This window comes from Sesamum indicum, linkage group LG10 (assembly GCF_000512975.1).
Source record: "Sesamum indicum cultivar Zhongzhi No. 13 linkage group LG10, S_indicum_v1.0, whole genome shotgun sequence".
Taxonomy (NCBI): domain Eukaryota; kingdom Viridiplantae; phylum Streptophyta; class Magnoliopsida; order Lamiales; family Pedaliaceae; genus Sesamum; species Sesamum indicum.
Window position 1 is genome coordinate 3,663,465 of NC_026154.1, and position 25,361 is coordinate 3,688,825.

The window sequence follows — 25,361 nt, forward strand, 5'->3', positions numbered from 1 at the left end:
ACATGGATTTAAAGGGAAAGAAGCACAGACAGACAGGAAATCCAAGTCGCGAACAAACAGACGGGAAATCAAAGTCGCGAAATCGCCCGCCAGTCGCCGCCACCTTCTCTCTTCAATTCCGCCGCCGTTTTTCTAGCCACCACATATACCATTCGATTTCCCATAGCAAGGAGAACAAAACCCCTCAACTAATGCAAATTAACCTCAAGTATATATGTCGAAGCTATTTTACCTTGTCCCTGCGGTCTACCTTTAAGGTTGCATGACTTTAATGATTCATTTGGTTTAAATGACAATTTTTCTTTAAGTTTTTTTATATGATTCGAAAGGGGATAACTTTTACTTGTTTGGTATAAGAAAAATAAATTGAAAAGAAAATACCATTTTTTGTAATAGTGAATAACCATTCTCTTCATAATTAAAAAAAATAAATTAAAATTATACTAATATGATTTTAGTATATCAAAAATTTAAAAATCTTATTAATAAAAATAATTATCAACAAGAACAAGAATATTCTTTGTTGACTTCGATATAATAGTTTTTTTTGTGATTTTGTTATCTTTTATCTAGCAATTATGTATGGTATTATTAGTGGGAAGGAAAAAAGAACTGTAGGAAAATTATATATATGAGCAAGAGAGTAAATAAAAATAAAATATGTATGTTTTATCATTTTGATCTTATACGTTTACTTTTCCACCCAATTTTGACGGAAATAAAATTAAATTTTGGAAAGGTTTTATATACATTAATTTTTACTTTCCCTCTATCTCTTCCTTCTAACCAAATACCAAACTATCTCTTATATATTTCTTTTTACTTCCACTTTTCGACCCAACCAGACATCCTCTAAGAAAGTATTGATGTATAATTAATATATGGTAAAATTATATTTTTGTCCTCTAACTATATATCTTTAGTATTTTTGGTCCTATATCTTATTGTATTTACATATTCAATTTTTCTTTTTTATGAACTTAGTCCTAAATATACCATATTTGATCATTTTTTTTTTGTCAAATTTAAATTTATATTGACAATTTTGGACATTTTTCACACCGGAGCAGATATAATTTTTTGTCATGTAACTACACATCGTTAGTACCAAAATTATTAACACATGATTAAATCTATCAAAAAATAACTAAATATGAGATATTCAGACCATATTTGTAAAAAAACGGACTAAATGTATAAATTGAGTAAATTACAGATGAAAAATATAATTTTTCCTCAGTATATATGACTCTAACTTTCACATTAAAAACTTATTCAAGTCAAATTTTATTGATTCTTCCTTAATGTTATAATTTTTAAAAATTCATTTATATTAAAAAATTATAATTAATATTTCACAAATAAATCTTCAATCATGATTAATACACACATACCAGGTACCCTCATAACCTACGTACTCTCTACGGTTAAAGAATTCAAGGGCAAATGATAACTTTTTATTTTTATACAGTCATTTATATATTCATTTTTTATCCGTAATTAATATTCACCTGTCATGATTTTAATTCCTAATTTTTATAATTATTTACAAAATAAGTGATAAAACTACGGAAGTTTAAAACACAACAGTGAAATGCATGAAAAAAGTGAAAAATTTACAGGGCAATGGATATGAAGAATACGGGCAGGGCTGACCGTGTTAAAGAACAAATCGTATTATCCATGAACACGGTTCTGTTGCACAATGCTCCAACCTGTGTATAGAGAAAAACCCTAAGAAAGAGTAAAAGAGTAAAGTCAGATGGGAAAATTCCCATTTTCTGAATTTTTCTGAAAAGTCGTAAATAGGAGGGGGGACATTTCATACTTGAGAGTTGACTCCACGCCTTATAAAATTTTAAAATTAATCCCATATTGCAAAAAAGATCCCATACCTTGTAAAAAAACAGTTTTTTTTTTTTTTAAAATAATTTTTAACAACATATGAAGTTAATTTTAATATTTCATAAGATGTGAGGTCAAATATAAAATAACCATAAATTATGGGATTATTTTACCCGCACGAGGAATACGTCATTCAATTGAAAAAATGGTTCCTTGCAGACATTATCGGATTTCTTGAACACGTGAAATTTCTTATGCTTTTTATATGAAGTAAATATATAAATATTTAAGCATATTTACATGTGTGATTTTAAAAAAATTATAATTTTAGTACCATAAATTTAAAATCTCTTGCAATTTTCCATCGCAAAAAAAAAGTTTTTGGTAGTGATCAATTAACTATTTATATCTAACTTTTTCACGATATTTTTGTCAAAAGTCAACCCAGAACAGCTCCGGTTTGTCTCCAAATACTACCTTTATACCCACCCTATTGCCATCCCTAGTTATTACGATCAACTTAACATTTAATGTGTTATCACGTTATACCCGATTATACCTATATAACTACCCCTCCTACGTACATCCAACTTGTTTGACACAGTACAAGGTCCAGTAGTATACACAGTAGCAACCCACGTTCTTTCGACAGAAGATGGCGAGAACTGTTGAGGAGATCCGCAGGGCTCAACGTGCGGAGGGGCCGGCCACCGTCTTGGCCATCGGGACTGCCAATCCTCCGATTTGCGTCGAGCAATCCTCTTTTCCTGATTACTATTTTCGAATCACTAATAGCGAACACAAAACTCAGCTCAAACAAAAATTTAAGCGCATATGTAAGATGTTATCATTTGCTTATTTCTCTTTCTAGTTATTGTTTTAATTTAATCTTTTGCTATATATTCCTGGAATTAAATTTTGAAAATTATTGACAGTTAGTAGATATGTACGATAATCTTTCAAAATGAATACCTCTTTTTGTAAGAACTATCTCTCGAGATGTCGTACACCCGATACGTGCGTATAGTTTGAAATTTAGCTATTTATATGAAAGAGAAAAATAAAATAAATGGCTGATCAGATTGATATTTAATTTCTGAAACAAATTTTTACAGATATAATTATTTCATTTAAGAATAATTATTAAAAATGTTTGAGGGTTTTTTACTTAATTTATGTACAATTTGTCAACTAAACGTAGTTACGCCACCCCTAACTCAGGCTTGGTCAATAGCATAGAAATGGATAATGTTTTTAAGATATAGTATATATACATTTGGACTTTGCACTGAAGAAGAAACGTCACATGGTGGTTGGTAGTATCATATATATGGGACTTTCCTTACAACATATCAGACATGAAATGTGTTGAATAATTGGATGGATCAATAATGAAATGTGTAAATTTGTACTGTGATATGAATTTCAATTAGGTTTAGATATTATTTTTATTATGTAATTTTGATGTTTTGGTATTTTTATTTTTTATTTTTTTAGGGTTGTAAAATAGTTCTGTAAATTTTTAACACTTTGGTGTTTTTATCTTTTATATTTTTAGAATTGTAAAATAGTCCTGTAATTTGTTGACATTTTGGTCTTTTTGGTGCCCAATTTTGCAAAAAATTATCGGAATAAATCATGTGATACGTTATTTTATTTTATTTTTTAGTTTTTCATCCATATTGGCAAAAGTAAACCAATTAAAATAAAAGTCTCAATTTCAAGTAACCACGTGAGGTACATATAGTTTATTTCGGAGATTTTTACAAAATTCGACGGTGAAAGGACAAACACTGTAAAATGTCAAAACATTCTATTGGGCTCTTTACCAATTTTAGAAAGATAAAGAAGTAAAAAATGGCAGAGTGATAAAATTATTGGACCAAAAATATGTTTAAACCCTTTAATTTGGAGAAACTAAGATAGAAACCTAGACATCCGTTGTGATTAAGATCTTTGTAATGAAGCATGCATGTATATTAAAGTAAGATCTCTTAAGTTTGCATTGTTTAATTATTCAGTCTCCAATGATCATTTTAATATTGATGTCCTGCTTCTTTAAATTGTCCTGACTTTATAAAGTTTTCGTTGTTTTTAACATAAACAGGCGAGAAATCGAAGATCAAGAAACGTTACACACACTTATCTGAAGAAATGCTAAAAGAGAATCCAAACATATGTGCTTTCATGGCGCCGTCACTGGACGCCAGGCAAGACATCATTGTGACTGAGGTGCCCAAACTCGGCAAAGAAGCTGCGAAGAAGGCGATTGCTGAATGGGGGCAACCAAAATCAAAGATCACCCACCTAATATTCTGCACTACTAGCGGTATTGACATGCCCGGCGCTGACTACCAACTCACAAAGCTCCTCGGCCTCCGCCCCTCCGTCAAGCGTTTCATGATTTACATGCAGGGTTGCTTTGCAGGTGGCGCCGTCCTCCGCATGGCCAAAGATTTGGCGGAGAACAATGCGGGTGCTAGGGTTCTAGTTATTTGCTCTGAAACTACAACCATGGGTTTTCGTGGCCCAAGTGAAGGTCACTTGGATAATCTTGTGGGGAATGTGTTGTTTAGTGATGGCGCGGCCGCAGTTATCGTGGGTTCTGACCCGATTGTGGGGGTAGAGCGGCCGCTTTTCCAACTTGTCTCCGCAGCTCAAACTATTGTGCCCGACAGTGGTGGTGATCTTTCTGGAGTTGTACGTGAAGCCGGGCTGATTGTCAACCTTTCACCAGATGTTCCCTGCAAGATATCTGAAAATGCTGAGAAGAGTCTGGAGGAAGCGTTTGAACCTTTGGGTATTTCTGATTGGAACTCAATATTCTGGATTGCACACCCCGGTGGACCAGCAATTCTGGATCAAATTGAGGCCAAGTTAGGCTTAAAGCCCGAAAAACTCTGGTCAAGTAGGCACGTGTTAAGTGAGTATGGGAACATGGCGAGCGCGTCCGTGTTCTTTGCACTTGATGAAATGCGGAAGATCTCGGCCAAGCAAGGGTTGAAGTCCACCGGGGAAGGGTTGGATTGGGGAGTGTTGCTTGCGTTTGGGGCGGGCATCACCATTGAGACCCTAGTGCTGCACAGTGTACCAATCAATTGAGGGTTCCTCATGTTAATGTGGGATGAGAGAGAATTTTTTATCCAATCAAATTTGGTCGAATCAAATCTTTTCTGAATTGTACACCAATCACACAACAAGTATATTACACTTGCTATATAATTGATTCAGGTCTTGCTGGGTTCGGGCTAGAGTTTCTCATGGGATGAGTTACTACTGATGTTAAGTTGTGTTGTATTTGGAGCTTACTTTGTTCTCGGTTGTTGTCAGTTTTAGTCCTGCAACTTACTTGAATAGTAACTTAGTCCTGTGCGTTTTGATTTTTTTTAGGCAAAATAAGCTTTAATTTTTAAAAGTTAATTGGCTGGAAAGTGACATCATTTTTGTCCAAAAATAATCCATCCAAGTTTGTCCTGAAATAGCAAAGTAAGGTAATGGACTATTTTATAACCCGAGTTATTTATCAAAATAATATTTAAAAATATTTGCAATTGTACCCCAAAATAGGATATTTTTTTTATTATGTCGTTCAACTTGCGTCTTTTTTTTGGTCTTTTTTGTCTTTTTAATTTTTGTTAATTTCAATTTATTAAATAATTAAGAATATAATGCAATAATTAATTAGTAGTCATTGTTTTTAATTTAATAATATTTTGAATCTTTACTTTAATATTTTATGATTAAAAAATATTAATAAAAATTTATATTAATGTTTAACTAATTTTTAACAACTAATAATATTGAAAATTACATACAAATAAAAAAAATATATTATAAAATAATATAAAACTAAAATTAATTGTATATTTAAATAATGTTCGCTAGCTAGCCCCACGAGTGTGTCGTTGTCGTTGTCGTCGAGGTATCTTTTTTTCTTGAGTCACTGATTCTATTGTTTCGTTTTGCTCTTGATTATTATATTAAATTTATTATTAAATTAAAATTACTTTATTTTTACAAAAATACATTCTAATAATAATTATTTTTAAAAAATATTGCTTGGTATTGTTACTTCAGGAATAAACATACAATATTACTTTTGTTAATTTTTCATAGATAATATTAATTAAAATATTAAAGTTATTATTAAATTTAAAAATTAATTTTTATTAAATTACATTCTATAATATTATTTTTAGAAAAATATTGCTTGGAATCGTGACTTCAAGTAAAGGTCGGACAATTGTTTTCCGTTTTTGCACAAAGTATTAATTAACATGCAATATTAATTTTGTTAACTTTTTGCACATATTATTAATAAAAACATTAAATTTATTATTACATCTAAATTAATTCTTTTGATACAAATACAATCTAACAATAATTATTTTTAAAAAAATTTTGCTTGGTATCGTTACTTCAAATAACTTTTTTCCCCCAAGACAAATGACGAAAAATTGCAATATTAGTACACAGAATCGCGATAAAATTTAATAAATGTTACATACAATTGTCTGCGTGGTTGCCTAGGAGGACATCGATTCTCGAGAGCACCAAAGAAAAGGACGAAGTGGAATATTAATACACAGAACCACGATAAAATTTAATAAATGTTACAAGCATGCAAATTGTCCGCGTGGTTGCCTAACAGGACATCGATTCTTGAGAGCACCAAAGAAAAGGACGAAGTGCAATATTAATACACAGAACTGCGACAAAATTTAATAAATATTACATGCATACAAAATTGGCTGCGTGGTTGCCTAGGAGGACAACGATTCTCGAGAGCACCAAAGAAAAGGACGAAGTGTAATATAAATGCACAGAACAGCGTAAAAATTTAATAAATATTACATGCATGCAAGATTGTCTCTGTGGTTGCCTAAGAGGACATCGGTTCTCGAAAGCACCAGAAAAAAGAACGAAGTGCAATATTAATACCCAAAACCGCGATAAAATTTAATAAATGTTACACGCATGCAAACTTGTCTGTGTGGTTGCCTAGGAGGATATCTCCTCGAAAGCACCACAGAAAAGGACGAAGTTACACGCATGCAAAATTGTCTGCGTGGTTGCTTAGGAAGACGTCGATTCTCGAAAGCACTAGAGAAAAGGATAAAGCGCAGTATTAATACACAGAACTGCAATAAAATTTTAATAAATGTTACATGCATGAAAAATTGCCTAGATTTGTAAAAAATTTAAATGCACTCCATTTTTGTAACTTTATATTTTTCTTATATTATTAAAATAATTTTTTCAGAATAATTCCAATCAGCCAGTTGATATCTTCTGGCTCGGAAAAATTATTTAAATAATATAAAAGAAAATAAAATTACAAAAAATGGATATTTTAAAAATTATTATAGAAATAGACAGAACAATCACTTTAATTGCGATTCTGCAATTGTTTTTAAGATTTGTTTTTGGGTCAACAGCTTTGCAGGGAGCTGACCCTGCAACCGCAGATTAGTACCGCGGTTCTGCAATTTTTTTTTTTTAAAAAAAGAAAATTCACGAACAGCACCAGCAGCCTGCTGTCCCTGCTTCGGACGGATATGGTATTACAAATACGGATCTAATCCAAAATTTCAAAAAAAAAAAAAAACATTTAATATACTAATAAATTTAATATTTTTATTAATATTACGTACAACCAAATGACAAAATAATATTGTTTTTATTAATATCGTGTACACAAACTTGACAACAATCGTATTATATTTAGTTAAATTAATGATACTAAGCATTTTTTTAAATAATTATTATTAGAATGTATTTTTATCTAAAAAATGTTTTAATTTAATAATAAAACCTTGATATTTTTATTAATACTGTATACAAAAAATTAACAAAAGTAATATCGCGTCTTTATCAATATCGTGTACGAAAACTGACAACAATCATATCACGTGACTTAATTAAAGTAACAATATCAAGTAAAAAATTATTATCATTAGAATGAACTTTTATAGGAAAAAAATAATTTTAATTTAAAAATTACATTAATAATGCGTACAAAAAAAAAGTTTAAATTGTTAGAGAATTATTTAATAATATGGGTAAAATAAAATGTATTTTGAATTTTATATGCTCTTTAAAAAAAGTTAACTTTCTTAACTTTTTTTTATAAGATTTTATAAGCTATATAAAATTAATACGTTATAAGATAAAAATATCCACATTCATATATTTATACACACACACTCTCTCTCTCTCTCTCTCTCTCTCTCTCACACACACTCTCTCTCTCTGTCTCTCCCCTCTAGGATTTAAAAATATTTTTTTACTATTTATTTTTTTGATATTCTAAAAAAAGAAAATACTTCATTATTTAATAATAAATTATTATAGTTAAATAAAAATAAAATTGATAATGATATTATATTTACTGTAAAATATAAATCCAAAATATTATAAATTATACGATTAGAAATAATCATTGCACCAATAAAGAAAATATCAATTATATATCTATATTAATATTCGACTAGTATGGATGTATATATATATTATTTTTACTCAAAAATTTAGGTAATAATCATGATTTTTTTTTTGTTATTGTAAAAAAGTTATCTATTAAATTTTTATTTAAAATTAAACTAATGTTCCGTTTTAATTATTTGACCAATAAAAGACCGTATTACGTCAAATACTATAATATCTTATAAGATGTTCTCACATTTTATAGACTTTAATCTTAACATTTATTATATCCAAATATTTTAGTATTTTATTTTGTAAATAAGATCCAACATCGATCTTATAAGCTCCTAAAATATGTTATAAGATATAATAATTTATAAAATATTTTAAAATACCTTAACCAAACATCCTCTTAATTTGCTCAGGCGCAGCAGCCATCTTTATCATGTTCGTATATCTACCATTATTCTGGATTTTATCATCCACCTTAGAAAAAATATAAAATATAATTTTTCGCATCGATTAATTATTATAGCAAAAAAAAAAAAGACACCCATGATAAATACAAATCAAGAACGGCCACACAACAACTATTAGTCGTTGTTTTTGTAAGTGTGGCCAAAATATTACTCATAGCTAAAACCATATCAAATATTTCAGCTATGGCTAAAGATCATGACGAATATTGATTAATCGTGATAAAAATTTAAATTTTTTACTTTGATTTTGTTTAACCGTGGATTAATATTATTGATTCATCATGATTTTTTTAAACCGTGGTCGTTTATAATATAATGAGAATTCAATTTTTTTTAGTGTCTAGGTATAAAGATCAGTGTGACCCATTTCACATCATTTTTATATCTTGTTAATAATCCCTAATTTTTTGTTGTAGTATCAAATATATTCATAAATTCATGAAATAAAATAGCAAATAATACCTTGCGTGCATTATGATAGTTTCTTCTTGTTCATATTTTACCTATTTGTTTATATAAGATAATTTTTGGCATAATTCTCACCCACTCGGCAAGGAGGGAAATAAAATAATTTATATATATAAGTCACAAACCTAACATAATGAAAAGGAATTAATTTCATCGAGACTTTTCAAATTTAGAATTTGAAAAATAAGAAAAGATTAAGATATGTTGGGGTTTTTCAAATAATACAAAATTTTCATATATTAAACAATGTTGTTTATCATAAATGTTTGTGATAATTATACTCCCCATTCTAAAACTTTGGTGTAATTACATGTAAATCTCATGTGCTTTAAAAAATTACAAGTTTGCTTCTATCTAACAAATAAGTCCCCCTGTTAGTCAAAATTCATTGAATTTGCTAATATTAACAAAAAAATTAATCATCGATTGACTTATTACTGATTTATTACATGTCAAATAAATCTTTTTACAATCAAATTACCATCATACGTCTTCACATGTTAATGCATGTGATCAGGTATATATTCACCGTTATGAAGGTAGTTTAGCAAAAAAAAAATTGTTTGACCTGCAATAAGTTAATATCAGTCAATCGAGGGTAAATATCAACTTCCATTTAGTTATATATGTATATTTTTATTAGTATTAGCAAATTCAGTAAATTTTGACTAACCAAAATGGACCTATTCATTATATAGAAATAAACTTCAGGGGTACTATTTTTCAAATTATAGGGTTATACGTGTAATTACACCAAACTTTATAAGAGGGGAGTGTAATCCCTTAACAAAAAAGAAATCAAATTGAAAGTCATATTTACCCCCAATTGACTAATTATTGATTTTTTGTAGGTTAAATAAATCTTTCATGACCAAATTACCTTAATATACCATGACATGTTCCTGCATGTGATGAGGTACATTTCACTGTTATAAGAATAGTTTAGTCACAAAAGATTGTTTTATCTATAATAAATCAATAATAAGTCAATCATATCTAGCCTTTTATTTTTTTTAATTAATATCAATAAACTTAGTGGATTTTGATTGACAAAGAGATTTATTTGTGTGACAAAAGCAAACCTTATAAGTACTAGATGTAATTTTTCAAATCGCAGGAGGTCTATGTGTAATTACACCAAACTATAGGGGATGAGAGTGTAATTATCCCTTTTGTTAATATTATAAAATTCAATGAATTTTGACTAATTACGGATGGACTTATTTGTTAGACGAAGCAATTCTTATAAATACATATTACATATAATTTTTTAAATTATAAAAGATTTATATATAAATACGCCAAATAGTAGAGGAGGTGTTTGATACCACCCTAATAGTAGAGGGGGCAAAGTGAATTTAACCCTTTTACTTTGTCAATGTAAAGGTACATAGTGGGACATTAATGTAGTTAAGGATTGAGCTGTTAATCAATAAATGCTACCTGTAGAAGCTATTAATTAAGCTGTCTTAAGGTTGTATATATGACCTGAAGAAACTGATGTATAATTAGTATATATATGACCTTAACATTCACATTAAAATTTAACCAAATCAAAGTTTAATGTTTCTTCCTTAATGTTATAATTTTTAGAAAAAAATAATGATTAATATTTTTACAAATAAATCTCCCCCGGTAAATATTCTATTATATATATATATATGTGTGTGTGTGTGTGTGGATATAGATATATAAGCACACCTTTAATTTATTTCTGCTGTTAAAACTTGAACTGCATTTTTCTTTATTTATTGTGGTTTATTATCTGTTATTTTGGTCCTGTCTTAACGTGTCTTCCCCTTTTACCAAGATTCTAGTACAGACCCCCCACCCTGCTAATAAGTAATATCATGTTAGATGTAGGTGATTTAATTTTTCTCTTTAAAATAAATTGTACAATACAAACAATATATTTAATTAATTTTAATAAATAATTTCATTTTAGTTGAAAGTACTTTAATATAGTTTTCGAGTTGAAATAAATTGTATAATACATATATTCAACTAATTTTTTTTTTCAATAACTAATCTCATTTTAGATATTGGTAATTTAATGTAATTTGCGATCTAAAATGAATTGTATAATACAAACAATAGATTCAACTTGTTTTATTTTTTTCAATAAATAATATCGTTTTAGATTTAGGTAATTTTGACATAATTTTTATCTAAATTGAATTATATAATGCAAATAATACCTTCATTTATTTTCTTTAATTTTTTCAAAAGGTAGTATCATTTTAAATTTAGGTACGTACTCCAACATAATTATTTTTTTAATCTAAAATAAATTATATAATACAAAAAATACATTCAATTAATTTTTTTTTATTTTTTACATTTTTATATGCAGTTGGACATATAAGAATTGTTTGAGAATTTACATTAGTATCATAATTTTCTAATGACTTATAATATTATATAGATATATAAATATAAAAGTTTGTTAAAAAGATCTAGCGGGGCAGGGGGATAAAACCAGAGACCCGCCCCAAATTTGGTGGGGTTCCGGACCCGCCAATAGGTGTATCAAATTTGCCTCAATCGGATGGTGCTGCGGCTGCCCCGACCCCATTGGCATCTCTAGATTCTAGTCTGACGAGGTGTTAATTCTAAAAAGTACAACACATTCTCTATATATGCATAAGTTTTTAAAAACTATTTAAAATAAATTATTTATATAAATTGTCGTATTTAATATTTTTAGAATAAAAAAGTACCAAAATATATATGTATAAGATAATAAGTTAATATAAATATTTTAATTAATAAAAAACTATTGTTAATAAATGATATTGGAAAAAAATACATGAGAAAAAAAAAAAGGATAACTACCAAAAGAGAGTTATGGTCTTTATGGAAGACCATGACAAATGAGAAAGATAAAATAATTAATTAATTTAAAATTTTTAAAAATAAATAATAGACCATAATTAAGAAGACAATAAAAGAGTGCTCTCTTTTAATATTAAATATAGACAAAAAATTCTTACACAAATTAGGTATGATCGAACCAAGTCAATCAAAATAGCAAGTGTGATATAGCCGTAATGTAATTATTTATTTTTCTTGAACTGTATACTAATTACAATAAGAGTGTATTGGTGTTGCTATGTCATTAATTTAAATTTGATTAAATCCAATTTGAATTAGAATTTCTCCATATATATTTTGCCCCTGCCTATATTACAACCATCTAGCATTAATAGCCTAATTAATAGTAAAAAATTACAATAACACCCACTAGGAAATAGTTACAATACATGAACTACCCTCTACAATTGAGAATTATATTAACACCCCTGCCATTTTGATAACAACCAAAAAGCAAAAAAACAAAATTGTTCAAATTAAAATCCTGTAATTATCAATAGTAGAGGGGTGGTTTTAAGATATCAACATCAGGTGTGGGAAAGCCACAAAGGGTGCATGGTGTTAAACATCTTTTAGGATAGTTTATGGACAGCTTGCATATTTTGACTAATCTATGAGGAGTGCCTGTGTAATTATCCATATATTTTATATGCCTTGTGTTATATCTTGTGGTCCATGACCTCTTGATGGTAGGCGCAAAACCCATCAACCCAACTTCTTCATTGGATGGCTCGACCCACTTTCAGTCATTGCCCATTGGTTTGCTTGCCACACTTTGAACCCGACCAGAACCCGAAAACCTAATACTTAATCTCAAATCCTAACCCTATCCCCCATTTTCCCTCTTGTGCCGCTTCCGTAGTTCCTTCTCCTTCTCTCTGATTCTTCGCCACCTTGTTCCGATGATATCGAAAACCTGCCACCGCCTCTTGGTTCTCACTGTATCTTCCATCTTTCTTCTCTATAAAGCCATCCATGGCTTTTGAGTTTGGTTCAACCAACTGACATATCTCTCTCTCCTTGTGTGGACCTCTGTTCTTTCTAAACCTTTTATGAGAAATAAACCTAAGTGGTTTCTTGTATGGGTCTGGGTAACCAAGGTCTAATGATTGATTATTGAATTTTTTAGCAACCGTGAGAGTTGTCTGCCTTAAGTGGCCGAGGACTTGCTCTCTGAATTTTTTGGCTCCCTAAGCCGTGATTGTGATTTATTCTTATGATCAGTTGTGTAGATCTTTTATTCGTTTATATCCAGTAAATTTGGGTTGTAATATTATAAAAGGGTTTGTGTAACCCTTGATCTGTTGTATAGTTGATAGGAAAATTTATTTCGATTCTTTGGGCTCATTACTATAGGATAAAATCCCAATAGTGGTATCAGTGCCATAATATTTTGATTTTTTTCTCGGTGGTGGTAGCCTCTAAACCCCTCCTTTTACTTTTGGCAAAATATTTTAAACTGTTATTTTTTGTGCTTTGAATAATTTGTTGCTATTTTTTCTGTCGATATATTGTTGAAAATATTTTGTTGATACTGTCATATTTCTACTGAGAATTATTTTTGTTGATATTGTTGCTTTGTGGAAAATATTCTGATATCATTTTGCTTAGTGCAAAATCTGTCGTTAATTCTACTCGGTGAAATATTTCTGCTGTGTTCGAATAGTTCTTTAGAAATTAATATTTCTATTGCTTGGAGAAATTCTTTTTGTCGATTAATATTGCCATATTTCTGCTGTGAAAATTTTCTGTCATAAAACAGTGTTGTTTTATAGTCATTATATTCTACTGTTTAATATGTTTTACTGTTAAACCGAGGCTTAATTCCCCAGTAATCCCTAACCTGGCCGGGCCCTTGAGGTTGTCGAGTTCTAGTGGAGATGTGGCCTGAGAATCCTTGGTTATTCACTGTGAAATTGTAATTTGTGATTTGTTGATTTTTTCTATCAATTGTTGATTTTATGTTGATATAATATTTCTGCTATATATCTCTTGTCTCTGTTAAATGGCCGGTTATAATTTGCAACCATTTGATGGTAAAATTGATTTTTTAATATGACTACTAAAAATAAAAGGCATTTTAATACAACGAAAGATTTTTAAAGCATTCGATGACAGATATTATGAAAATGTTTATGAAGAAAAGAACATTAAGAATGATGAGTATGCCTATTCCTCAATAATTTTAAATCTTTCAGATATTGTTTTGAGAAAAGTTGGAAAAACAAGTTTCAGCAAAAGATTTGTGGAAAAAGTTAGAAGAATTATATACAGAAAGATCATTACCAAGTAAATTGATTTTGCTTGAAAAGTTTTTTAGTTATAAATTGAATTCATCTAAAAATATTGATGAAAATTTAGATGATTTTACAAAATTGATTCAAGATATAAAATTGACTGATGATAAGAATATAGATGATTATTTTGCCATTGTTTTGTTGAATGTCATTCTTGATGATTATGGTGATGTTAAAGCTGCCATTAAATACGGTAGGGATATTATTAGTCTTGATACTGTTGTTAATGGTTTAAAGAGTAAAGTAATTGACCTAAAGACTAATAAACCGAATAAGGAACAAAATGAGATAAATTTTGTTAGAGGAAGAACAAGATATAAAAATTCTAAACATAAAAGACAGAATAAAGAAAGGAATAGAAGTCATAGCAGTTCTAAATCTAGTGATAATGAGGAAAGAACTAGGGATGAAAAACATAAAGTTAGGAGATGCTATAATTGTGGTAAAAATGATCATTTTATAAAAGATTGTAAAAAGTCAAAAGTGTATGATAAGAATAAGGAAGAAGCAAATGTAACCTTTGAGGAAAGTTATGAAAAAGTATTTACGGTTTATTGATTTTGCATCAAACCTATAATTTTATTTCTTTGTGGATACTGTGTGCAAGTTTACACTTAGTGCATAATAAAGTGCTCCTTAGTATCATTGTGATTTGTGCCTAGGTAGCTGGATGAGCCTTCGTGACTAGATAAGCCTAGGTGGTTGTTGGACTTTGCCTCGATGGCTATGAGTTATAACATTGTTATTATTTGGAAAAAGGAATGCTTAGTGATAATTGTTGTGTGCTATGTTTTATGTGCTACTTAGTGGTTGCAATATTATCCTTTGAATATTGTTGCTAACATCTCTTTTTGCAGGCAAAAACAACAATGATGAAATGCCAAAATTCGGACTTGGGCCTGGCTCCTTTCGTAGGTCCTGGTCCAAGGGGGAGATTGTTATATCTTGTGACCCATGATCTCTTGATGGTAGACCTAAAGCCCATAAGCCCAACTCTTTCACTAGATGGCTCGACCCACTTTCATTCACAGCCCACTGGTTTGCTTGGCCCACTCTGAGCCCAACCTGATTACCCGACCCGGTTACCCGACCCTGACCCGAAAACCTAATATTATGTTTGGATTTGTGTTTTAGTTGTTTTGTTTTGTGTTTTGAAAATAGAGAGAGAAAAATAGAGATAAGTGAGTGTGTGTTGAAAATAGATTATATGTTTGGATTTGTGTCTTGAAAAAATTTAAAATATTTTAAAATAAGTGGTGTAGGTTTGATATTGGGATTTGGAAGCCAAAACTTACTGTTCATTGTCAAATCATATATTTTTATATATAAATATGTATATATATAAGTATTTTATGTTTAATGTTGTACTTTTGGGAGACAAAAATTACTGTTTATTGTCAAATTATGTTTGTTTTATATTATGTATATATAAATGTGTACATATATATTATATATAGAAAGTTGAAAAATAGAAAAACACGCAGATAAGGTGTAAAAATACAAAAATAAATATTGAGTGTATTTTATCTTGTTTCGAGAAATGCAAAAACACAAAACCAAACAAAGCCTAATACTTAATCTCAAACCCTAACCCTATTCCCCAATTTCCCTCTTACGCCGCTTCTGACGTTCCTTCTCCTCTCTTTGGTTTTTTGACACCTTATTCCGATAACATCGAAAACCTGCCACCGCCTCTTGGTTCTCACTGCCTCTTCCATCTCTCTTTTCTATAAATCCATCCATGGATTTTGAGGTCGGTTTAACCGACTGACATACCTCTCTCTACTCACTTCGACCTCTGTTCTTTTTGAACCTTTTTTGAGAAATAAACCTAAGTGGTTTCTTGTATGGGTCTTGGTGACTAAGGTTCTAAGTGACTGATTATTGGATTTTTCAAGCAATCGTGAGAGTTGCCGGCCTTAAGTGGTTGAAGACTTGCTCTCTGGATTTTTTGACTCCCTGAGCCGTGATTGTGATTTATTCTTATGATTAGTTGTCTAGATCTTTTATTCGTTTATATTCTGTAAATTTGGGTTGTAATATTGTAAAGGGGTTTGTGTAACCCTTTATAATTGTTGATAGAAAATTTTATTTTGATTTTTTGGGCTCATCATTGTGGGACAAAATCCCAACACCTTGTTCTCATATCATATAGGAAAATTTCAATTTTAGTCTATAAGTATAGGGGGTGATATTTTTGATAATACACGAATATATTTTTATAATTTTGTCTTGTAATTTTTAAAATTCATGAATTGAGGACAACTCCAATTTCACCAGAGAATCACATGTGTTGTGCACATGACGCGTTATCTTGGATATTTCTGAACAATTTATTTATTTCTGGCAAAAATTGTGCTCAAATTGCCATTTTTTTTACTTGCAGGACCAAATTGCCATCGCATATTGCTATTTTTAGAATTTTTGAGATAAATTATCAATTAGGAATCCAAATAAATTGGCTGATAATTGAATCTCAAATTAAAGTTCATATATATCAAAATTGAGCTTTATAAAATTTTAAGATGAATAAATCCTGATTGTTGTATGAAATTTCGAAAATTATGTAACCAAATAAAATTAGACTCATACAGGACTAAAACTACCAACCTCAATCTTACATGATCAAAATTACAATTTTTCCCATACCATATTAACTGCATTTTCTAAGGATTTTAATCTGCCTCGTTTTTCTAGTAAATTACGTCCTAAGGTTTGTTCTAACTATAAATACATCAAATTTAGACCGAGAATTGCAATTGCCTCCCGTAAAGTATGTAATATAATACACTACTAACTCAATCAGAAAAGTATTAAAAATATTTAAAACAACCAGAAAGAACACGAAATAAAATTTGGAGAAATAACCAAAATCCCCAAAATAGATAATATTTCGGAAATCATTTATTTCTTTTCTCCGGCTCTCTCACGTTGTCGGCATATGTAGCGGTTTTTCATCCTCTTCTTCCCTGGCAATTTTCATTTAAAAAAATAGTGTGCCACCGGCGAAGTGACCATGGCCGCCTTAACTCAAGTTTGATCGAAAGGATATTTTAGTTCAAAAAAATAATTCAATTACAACAAAAAACCTTTAACGGAGCTTCGTATATCACATGCAAAATTTTGTCAAAACCCTATAAATTAAAATTACACGTATGAGACCCTATGATCTTAAAAATCATGAGTTCGAGCCCTGCCTTATATGCGGAATGTTATATCCACTGAATAAAGGTGTATTGTTTCTACTAAATAGTAGATGTTGATTCGATATCGTTTATTTAATATTATTAATCAGAATATGATTGTTATATAATTAATATTTGATAGAAATAATAATTAATTTATTTTAATTTATAATAATTCGTCACTCTTACTTTAAAAAAAACATTTAAACCTCACAACAAGTTGATGTAAATTAACCCCCCTCCCCCCTCTTTTTTTTCTTTGCTCTACTTTGCTCATCTTTTCCGTACGGAAGTTAGATACAAGTTTGCTGATCACGTTATCTTAGCTACCTCACGTATAATTGTATAAATACTCCCCTCCTACACCTCATCCTGTGATATATACTATATACGAAGTCAATTGTGACGATCACCATCAGCTATAATAGCCAGCGTACGTACATTCTTTAGACAGAAGATGTCGAGAACTGTTGAGGAGATCCGCAGGGCTCAACGAGCGGAAGGGCCGGCCACCGTCTTGGCCATCGGGACTGCCAATCCTCCAAATTGCGTCGAGCAATCCACTTTTCCTGACTACTATTTTCGCATCACTAACAGCGAACACAATCCTCAGCTCAAACAAAAATTTGAGCGCATATGTAAGATGTTATTATTTGCTAATTTCATGCCACCCCATTATTTCTATGCTGCTTTTAATCTTTTTCTGTGAAGATTATTGATAATTATTTGGAGATTATCCTTCCTATATTAAGGACTAGTTGCATGTCCAAGTTGTATTATATATGTGTTATAGTTTTTTACTCCATATTAGTTATTTTATTCTTAAAATTTTATTTAAAAATTGATTTGAAAGATTAAAGTGAAATAAAGCTTAAATATTCATTAGGGCATCATGAATTAAATAATATATATACAGGACCAAATTAATTAAGTGATACAAGCTTTTTCCACTAGATGCATGAGAATGGTAGGATCTAATCAATTATTACAACCATTAATTTATACAGTTATTACTTGATATCAAATCCAAAGTTATAAATATTTTTTAAATAAGTAATTATTAAATATAAATTAGATGGTTAAAATGGTCATTTGACACATAAATAAATTGAAAAATTAACCTACATTCCGTTGCAATTTCGATTTTATCCTTGTGTAAATTTTGCACTCTATCTAATTAAATGTGTAGGTAAGAAATCCATGATCGAGAGACGTTACATGTACTTGACAGAAGAAATATTGAAAGAGAATTCAGAGATCTGCAGCTTTATGGGGCCGTCGCTCAACGCCAGGCAAGACATCGTCGTGACTGAGGTGCCCAAACTCGGCATGGAAGCTGCACAAAAGGCAATCACTGAATGGGGGCAGCCAAAATCCAAGATCACCCACCTCGTATTCTGCACCACCAGTGGTGTTGATATGCCCGGCGCTGACTACCAACTGACCAAGCTCCTCGGCCTCTCCTCATCTGTCAAGCGCTACATGATGTACGAGCAAGGTTGCTTTGCAGGTGGCACTGTTCTTCGCGTGGCCAAAGATTTGGCGGAGAACAACGCAGGTGCCAGGGTTCTAGTCGTTTGCGCTGAAATTACGGCCATAACTTTCCGTGGCCCGAGTGGAAGTCACTTGGATAATCTCGTGGGGCATGCGTTGTTCGGAGATGGTGCCGGCGCGGTTATTTTGGGTTCTGACCCGAAGGTGGGGGTAGAGCGGCCAGTTTTCCAGCTTCTCTCAGCGTCACAGACTATTCTGTCCGACAGCACTGGTGCTCTTGTTGGGCATTTACGCGAAGCTGGACTGTTTGTCAACCTTTCGCCAGATATTCCATACCATATATCCGAAAATATTGAAAATAGTCTGATTGAAGCGTTTGAGCCTCTGGGTATTTCTGATTGGAACTCTATTTTCTGGGTTGCACATCCCGGTGGACGTGCGATTTTGGACCAGATAGAGATAAAGTTAGCCCTAAAGCCTGAAAAACTCCGGTCGAGTCGGCATGTGTTGAGTGAGTATGGGAACATGTCGAGTGCATGCGTGCTCTTTGTACTTGATGAGATGAGGAAGACTTCAATCAAGCAGGGGCTAAGCTCCACCGGGGAAGGGTTGGAGTGGGGCGTGCTGTTCGGATTTGGGCCAGGCATCACCGTCGAGACCGTAGTGCTGCATAGCATGCCAATCAATTAAGGGTTTCTCAAACCAAAGTGGCATGAATTGCTGTTGATATTATGCTATGTTTGGAGCTTTTCTTGTTCGTCTTGATCATGCTTTGTTATTGAAAAAATCACATATAGGATTGTTGAACAACTGTACGTACCATGTCATTGCAATACGTACAAACACAAATAAAAGATGTATATGTATTTATATATATATATATATGAAACATGTACATTTGATGCATGTGTGTGTATGATTTATTCTTTTTTATGTTTATTTAATTATATGAAGAGAAAAAAATAAAATAAATAATTGATCAAATTGATATTTCTTAAATACTTTTTTTTTTAATTTTAAATGTACATTAATAGAATATTATCGCTAAAAAATTTGAAGGAAAATCATATTCTCTAGGAATAAATGTGATCGAGGGTATTTTAGTTTCAAAACTAAAGTTGGTTATTTTGGCCCTTTATATCACTACAAAAAATACATTTTATTGAAACGATCAACTTTTAATTTGTAACATATTTTATTAATTCGGAACGACTTTTGGAACGGAAGCCCGTCTATTCTTATAACAGGTGTTACAAAAAAATTGTAACTGATCTTGACGAAGCGATTTCTAATGGTACCGGATTTTGAACCAGCCAATTTTACCATTACAATAATTGACCGAACATAGAAATTGATGTTGGAACTCCCTTTAGAACGACCGTTTTAAATTTATTAGACCTATTTTTGGAACAATCATTAATATAATACATATTATTATAAATGTATATGCCAATGAGAAAGGTCACTTGAACTCTATTATAACTATCGTGCATTTTTTAATGACGACGTTTCTATGTCATTTTGTAATCCCTAATTTAACACATACTATAATGGCTTTTGTGACTCCTCTTATGAACTTTTGTGACTCCTCTTATGGAGTGTTTTTTAAATTACTTTCAGGTTGTATGCTAATGAAGTGTATTTCCAAAATCATTACAAAAATCGTAACAAATGAAGTACAATTTTTTATATAATTTATTTATATCTAAATTATTATAATATTTATTTTAATTCATAATATTTCGTTGAATTTGTTAAATATGAAATATTATATAAATTATCTTGCAAGAAAGTAGTAATAATATAATTAATAAAATTAAAATACAAATCTTAAAAAAAATAAAAAAGATCCTAATCTAGATCGAGCTCCATGTTGGCAGCGTCCCTACTGTCTTCTGCCTCGTTGTCGCAGTCTCACTAATAAGTAAGCTGGCAAAATATTCTTTTAGTTTCATAAAATAAAGATAGAATTTTTTTTGGCAACATGTATAAGGTTGGCAGGTGACGCTTTGAGTCCCATAAAACTCAAATTCACGTCTTTTTAGTCGAAAAAAATATAATTTTGGGATTATTTACTCCCAAAATTACAATACATTTTTAGTTCTAAACAACACCCTTTTAGTCCCGAAACCACAATCCCCACGATTTTTAGGGTCTAAAATGATTGATTATGAGTTTTATGGAACTAAAAGTAACACCTATCATAGTTGTGGTACCAAAACAAATCCTGCTCTTATTTTATGAGACTAAAAAAATATTTTGCCAAAGTAAGCTGCAAATTCACATTAAAAGAAAAATTTAAGTAATTGATAAAAGTTAATTTTCACATTTGAAAACGTAATTAAAAATTTAGACAAATTTTAGTTACAGAATTATATATTATCTTCAAGAAATTCAGAACTATAAATTTTCAAAATTATAGAAATTAAAAAAAAATTGTCAATTTTTTAAATAGTTATTTTCAGAAATTTAAAAAATTACTATTTTAAAAAAAATTCAAAGATTATACATATTTTCCTAAATATTCTAAAATTACACAAATTACACATTCATAAATTAACACTGATTACATAAAATTACAAAAATTACGCATTTTAAAAAATTACATAAAATTAAATATCAACTTTTTTTTTCTAATATTCATAAGATTACAGAAAAATTAAAAGAAATTTCAGAATATACATAAATATATATTTTCAAAAATTGTAAAAAAAATTCAGAAAAATAAATTTAATAAATTTCAGAAAAATTTCAGAAATTACACATATTTTCTTAAATTAACACAAATTACATAAAAATAACACAAATTACACATATTTAAAAAATTAACACAAATTACATAAAATTACACACTACGAAAAAAAAAGGCGAAATTTGGCATGGTCAAGAAAACCGTTCCAAATCCTATTCTATTTTGTAACGGTCTTTGAAACACATAAGGAACGAATATTAAAACATGACGTTAATTATGTTCAACATTTGTTTTGGGTTTTAAATTTGAAATGGTCAAACCGTTCCAAAATGAGTTTCAAAAAATCAGTTACTAAATTCGTTCCAATACCGTTCTAAAATAGTAATGGTAAATGGTTGGAATTTTATTTGGAACACTATATTAGAATTAGGAACGGTCCTTACCCAATGTGTTGCAATGGATGTCCCAAAAATGACAATTCGAAAATGCATTCCAAAATGAGGTACAATTTGAAACTATTTTGGTACACTTCTAATCAAATATGCGAAAAACCTTTCCAAATTATGAGTTTTATTTAAGAATCTGTATGTTTCTAACAATGTTCCAACACCCGGTGCAAATTGGGACGATTTTTTTGAATTAATTTTTTTGTGTTATTGTGACCGTTCCAAATGAAATACGTCTATATTTCAACAGTCGGATTGACCATTTCTAAGACCGTGTCAAGTGTCATCCCAGAGTCTAAAGTAACGGCTAGATATATGTTCCTATACCCGTTTCAAAGACCGTTCTAAATTTTTCTATATAAATGTGTTCCTCTCTTTCCATTTAATTTCACAATATTCTTCCATTGTTCTTATTTCTTTCTATTTCCTCAACTTCTCTTGAATTTTTTTAATTTCTCACTATCCTACTAATACTTTTGTACTTTTGTTTGTGAATTCTGTCGCGAACTTTTCGTGATATTTAGAGTTATTTTGATCATGAACAACTTTAACTATTTATTTGTCAATTGATTATATTTGTTGTAATTTTTATAATTAAATTTAATGTTACAATAATATATATACATGTGTATGTGTTTGTGTGTATAGGACTAATCATCATGTTTAGACAATTGAAAAGATGGATGTATGAGAAGAACCTTTCGAATAGAGCGGGTCCTCCGGAGTTTGAAGATGGTATTGCTACATTTATAAAATGGTCAAGTCTCAACATACATATATGGATGGTTAGAAAATTAAGTGTCTTTGTCGGAAGTGCAAAATTGAAGTTTTCAAAACCACAGACGAGGTAAATTTCAACCTGTTTGTGAAAGGTTTATGCCGAAATATTATAATTTTACTTCTCATAGTGAGGAGAGGGTGCAAGAGTATTTTAAGGCCGTCACAACGGCCCCATTGTGGGAGGAGCAAACCCCCATTTCTCATGTTATGCAGGGTAGAGTACGTCGTGAGGTGATGCGGAGCAGATGGATTGGGCGCAAAGGATAGTTTTTTATGCCGCCAGCCGACTGTCTAGTCTTCTAATTATAACCAGAGCAGTCATCTGAAGTTTTTTGATTGCTACCCATCTAATTTGGCCCGTTGTGTCGACATGAAGGAGATGAGACTTCACAGCATGAAGAGTCATGATTGTCAGGTATTCATGCAGAAGTTGATCTCGATTGACTTCCGTGAAATGCTTCCTCAGCAGGTGTGGAGTGCATTGATCTAGGTCAACCTTCTATTCCAGATACTATATATGGCGACGCTCGATGTGAACAAGGCACAAGAATTGGAGGCTAGTCTCGCCACCATCTTGTGCAACTTTGAAAAAATATTTTCGCCAACTTTCTTCAACTCAATGGAGCATCTAATTGTTCATCTGCCATATGAAGCGTGCGTGGGAGGGCTTGTGCAATACAAGTGGATGTATCCATTTGAGAGGTAATTATTACACGAATTATTCTAGTTTTTTGAAACAGTTCTAGTGTCATTATGTTTTTAATAAATATTCGGTTATTAGATTATTTCGAGGCTTGAAATGAAGGTGAAAAATAAAGCACACAGTCAATTATAGAGGCTCACCTTGTAGAAGAAATCAGTGTCTTTACTTCTCACTACTTTGAGCCTCAGATTTCTTGCAAATGGAACAGGCCATGCAGAAATCACGACCTTTTTATGAACGACACTCGTATCCAATGGTCTGTTTTCAACTATCCTGGTTGAGGTAATGGTGCATCAAAGAAGAGATATCTTAGTGGATCATAACGCCACATAATTGAGACATCTATATTGACCAACTATAAAGTAGTCACGCCATAGTATGAGTAAGTGTAAATTTTATCGTTGTAGTGTATTCACATTCTTATTTTGGACTTGTAACCTATGTATTGATATGTATGTGAACAGGTCCTTTTTTAATGAACTTTACGTGCACCATTATACGGAGGACCCTATTATTGATAAGCTAGTAGCTGCTCAATTCAAAGATTAGTTTGTAGGGAATAACCCTCCAGTGGTATTTCTTTCAAATAATAGCCTATCAACTATTACAGATGAACGGAGTACGAAACTCCTCAATATTACAGGCCAAAAGAATAACAAATATTACAGAACTGAATATAACAAAGAAAACAGAAGAAATGGAACAACGAATCAAATGTTTGGATGTGGCTCAGGAGATAGAGCCAGATCCAATCTTAAAGGGACACGGTCATAAATACCGTACCCAACCACACACCGCAAGCCCTCACGGTTGCTCCACAACACTCGGCACCCAACCAAGACCCGAACACAAAGATCGGACACTCTCACTTCACACAGAACACTCTCACAGTAGATATCACGAAGAACAAGAGTAGAAAACAGATTTCCTTTTTCCGGCCGAGAGATTTAGGGGAAATGAGACCTCCGTATATATAGGCTAGAAATCATCCGGAGATATAGTTTGTTAGGCGGTTTCGGCGGTTTCCTAAGAGCCATTAGGTTGGCCTTTAGAAACCGCCGGAAACAGACGGGAGAGGAAGACCGAACGGACATCTCGGTTTAGAGAGAGAGAGAAGGAGGAAGCGGCGGAACCGAATGAAGAGAGAGAGAGAACTAATTAGGGTTTGAGGATAAGGGGGTACATATATAAGTCAAACCGGGTCGGGCAGAGTGGAGCGGGTCGGGTACCGGGTTGGGGCCTCCAGGTGGTAATGGGCTTGATGTGGGTGGGCTTCCGGATTTGGGCCACTTTTTCTAACATACCCCACCTTGGACCAAATACCCAATGGTATAGGTCAGGGGTTTTTGGATCTGGTTTTCTCATCATTGCCAATAAATACTCCAAAGTTGTACCTGCAATATAAACAACACTAAACAGTACAGAGGTATCAGTCAGGATTTAATAAGAGTATTTTTAAGCACTTACAGAATTTTTCGGTAGGCAAGCACTTTGTACCCATGTCTGCTGGATTTTCATCTGAGCTAATCTTTTCTAATTTTATCTCATTTTTTCCGACAATGTCACGAATGAAATGATACCTAACATCTATATGTTTTGTCCTATCATGAAAGACGGGATTTTTACATAGCTGAATTGCTGATTGACTATCAGAGAAGATCACAGGTTTTTC

At 31.2% G+C, this 25,361-nt stretch overlaps 2 protein-coding genes across 2 annotated transcripts; both read left to right on the forward strand.

Annotated features, from left to right (window-relative positions):
* LOC105171852 (chalcone synthase-like) lies at positions 2,439–5,180 on the forward strand. Its single transcript, XM_011093097.2, has 2 exons — positions 2,439–2,681; positions 3,953–5,180. Exons 1-2 carry the CDS (start codon positions 2,501–2,503, stop codon positions 4,945–4,947), a joined length of 1,176 nt encoding a protein of 391 aa, XP_011091399.1. The 5' UTR covers positions 2,439–2,500; the 3' UTR covers positions 4,948–5,180.
* Positions 17,978–19,790, forward strand: LOC105171853 (chalcone synthase J-like). Its single transcript, XM_011093098.2, has 2 exons — positions 17,978–18,212; positions 18,764–19,790. Exons 1-2 carry the CDS (start codon positions 18,032–18,034, stop codon positions 19,756–19,758), a joined length of 1,176 nt encoding a protein of 391 aa, XP_011091400.1. The 5' UTR covers positions 17,978–18,031; the 3' UTR covers positions 19,759–19,790.

Excerpts from the sequence above, each read along its gene's own strand:
- LOC105171853 (XM_011093098.2), top strand. The coding sequence starts at position 18,032 with ATGTCGAGAACTGTTGAGGAGATCCGCAGGGCTCAACGAGCGGAAGGG. Across the intron at positions 18,213-18,763 it reads ACAAAAATTTGAGCGCATAT|GTAAGAAATCCATGATCGAG; the intron begins GTAAGATGTTAT and ends TTAAATGTGTAG.
- LOC105171852 (XM_011093097.2), top strand. The coding sequence starts at position 2,501 with ATGGCGAGAACTGTTGAGGAGATCCGCAGGGCTCAACGTGCGGAGGGG. Across the intron at positions 2,682-3,952 it reads ACAAAAATTTAAGCGCATAT|GCGAGAAATCGAAGATCAAG; the intron begins GTAAGATGTTAT and ends TAACATAAACAG.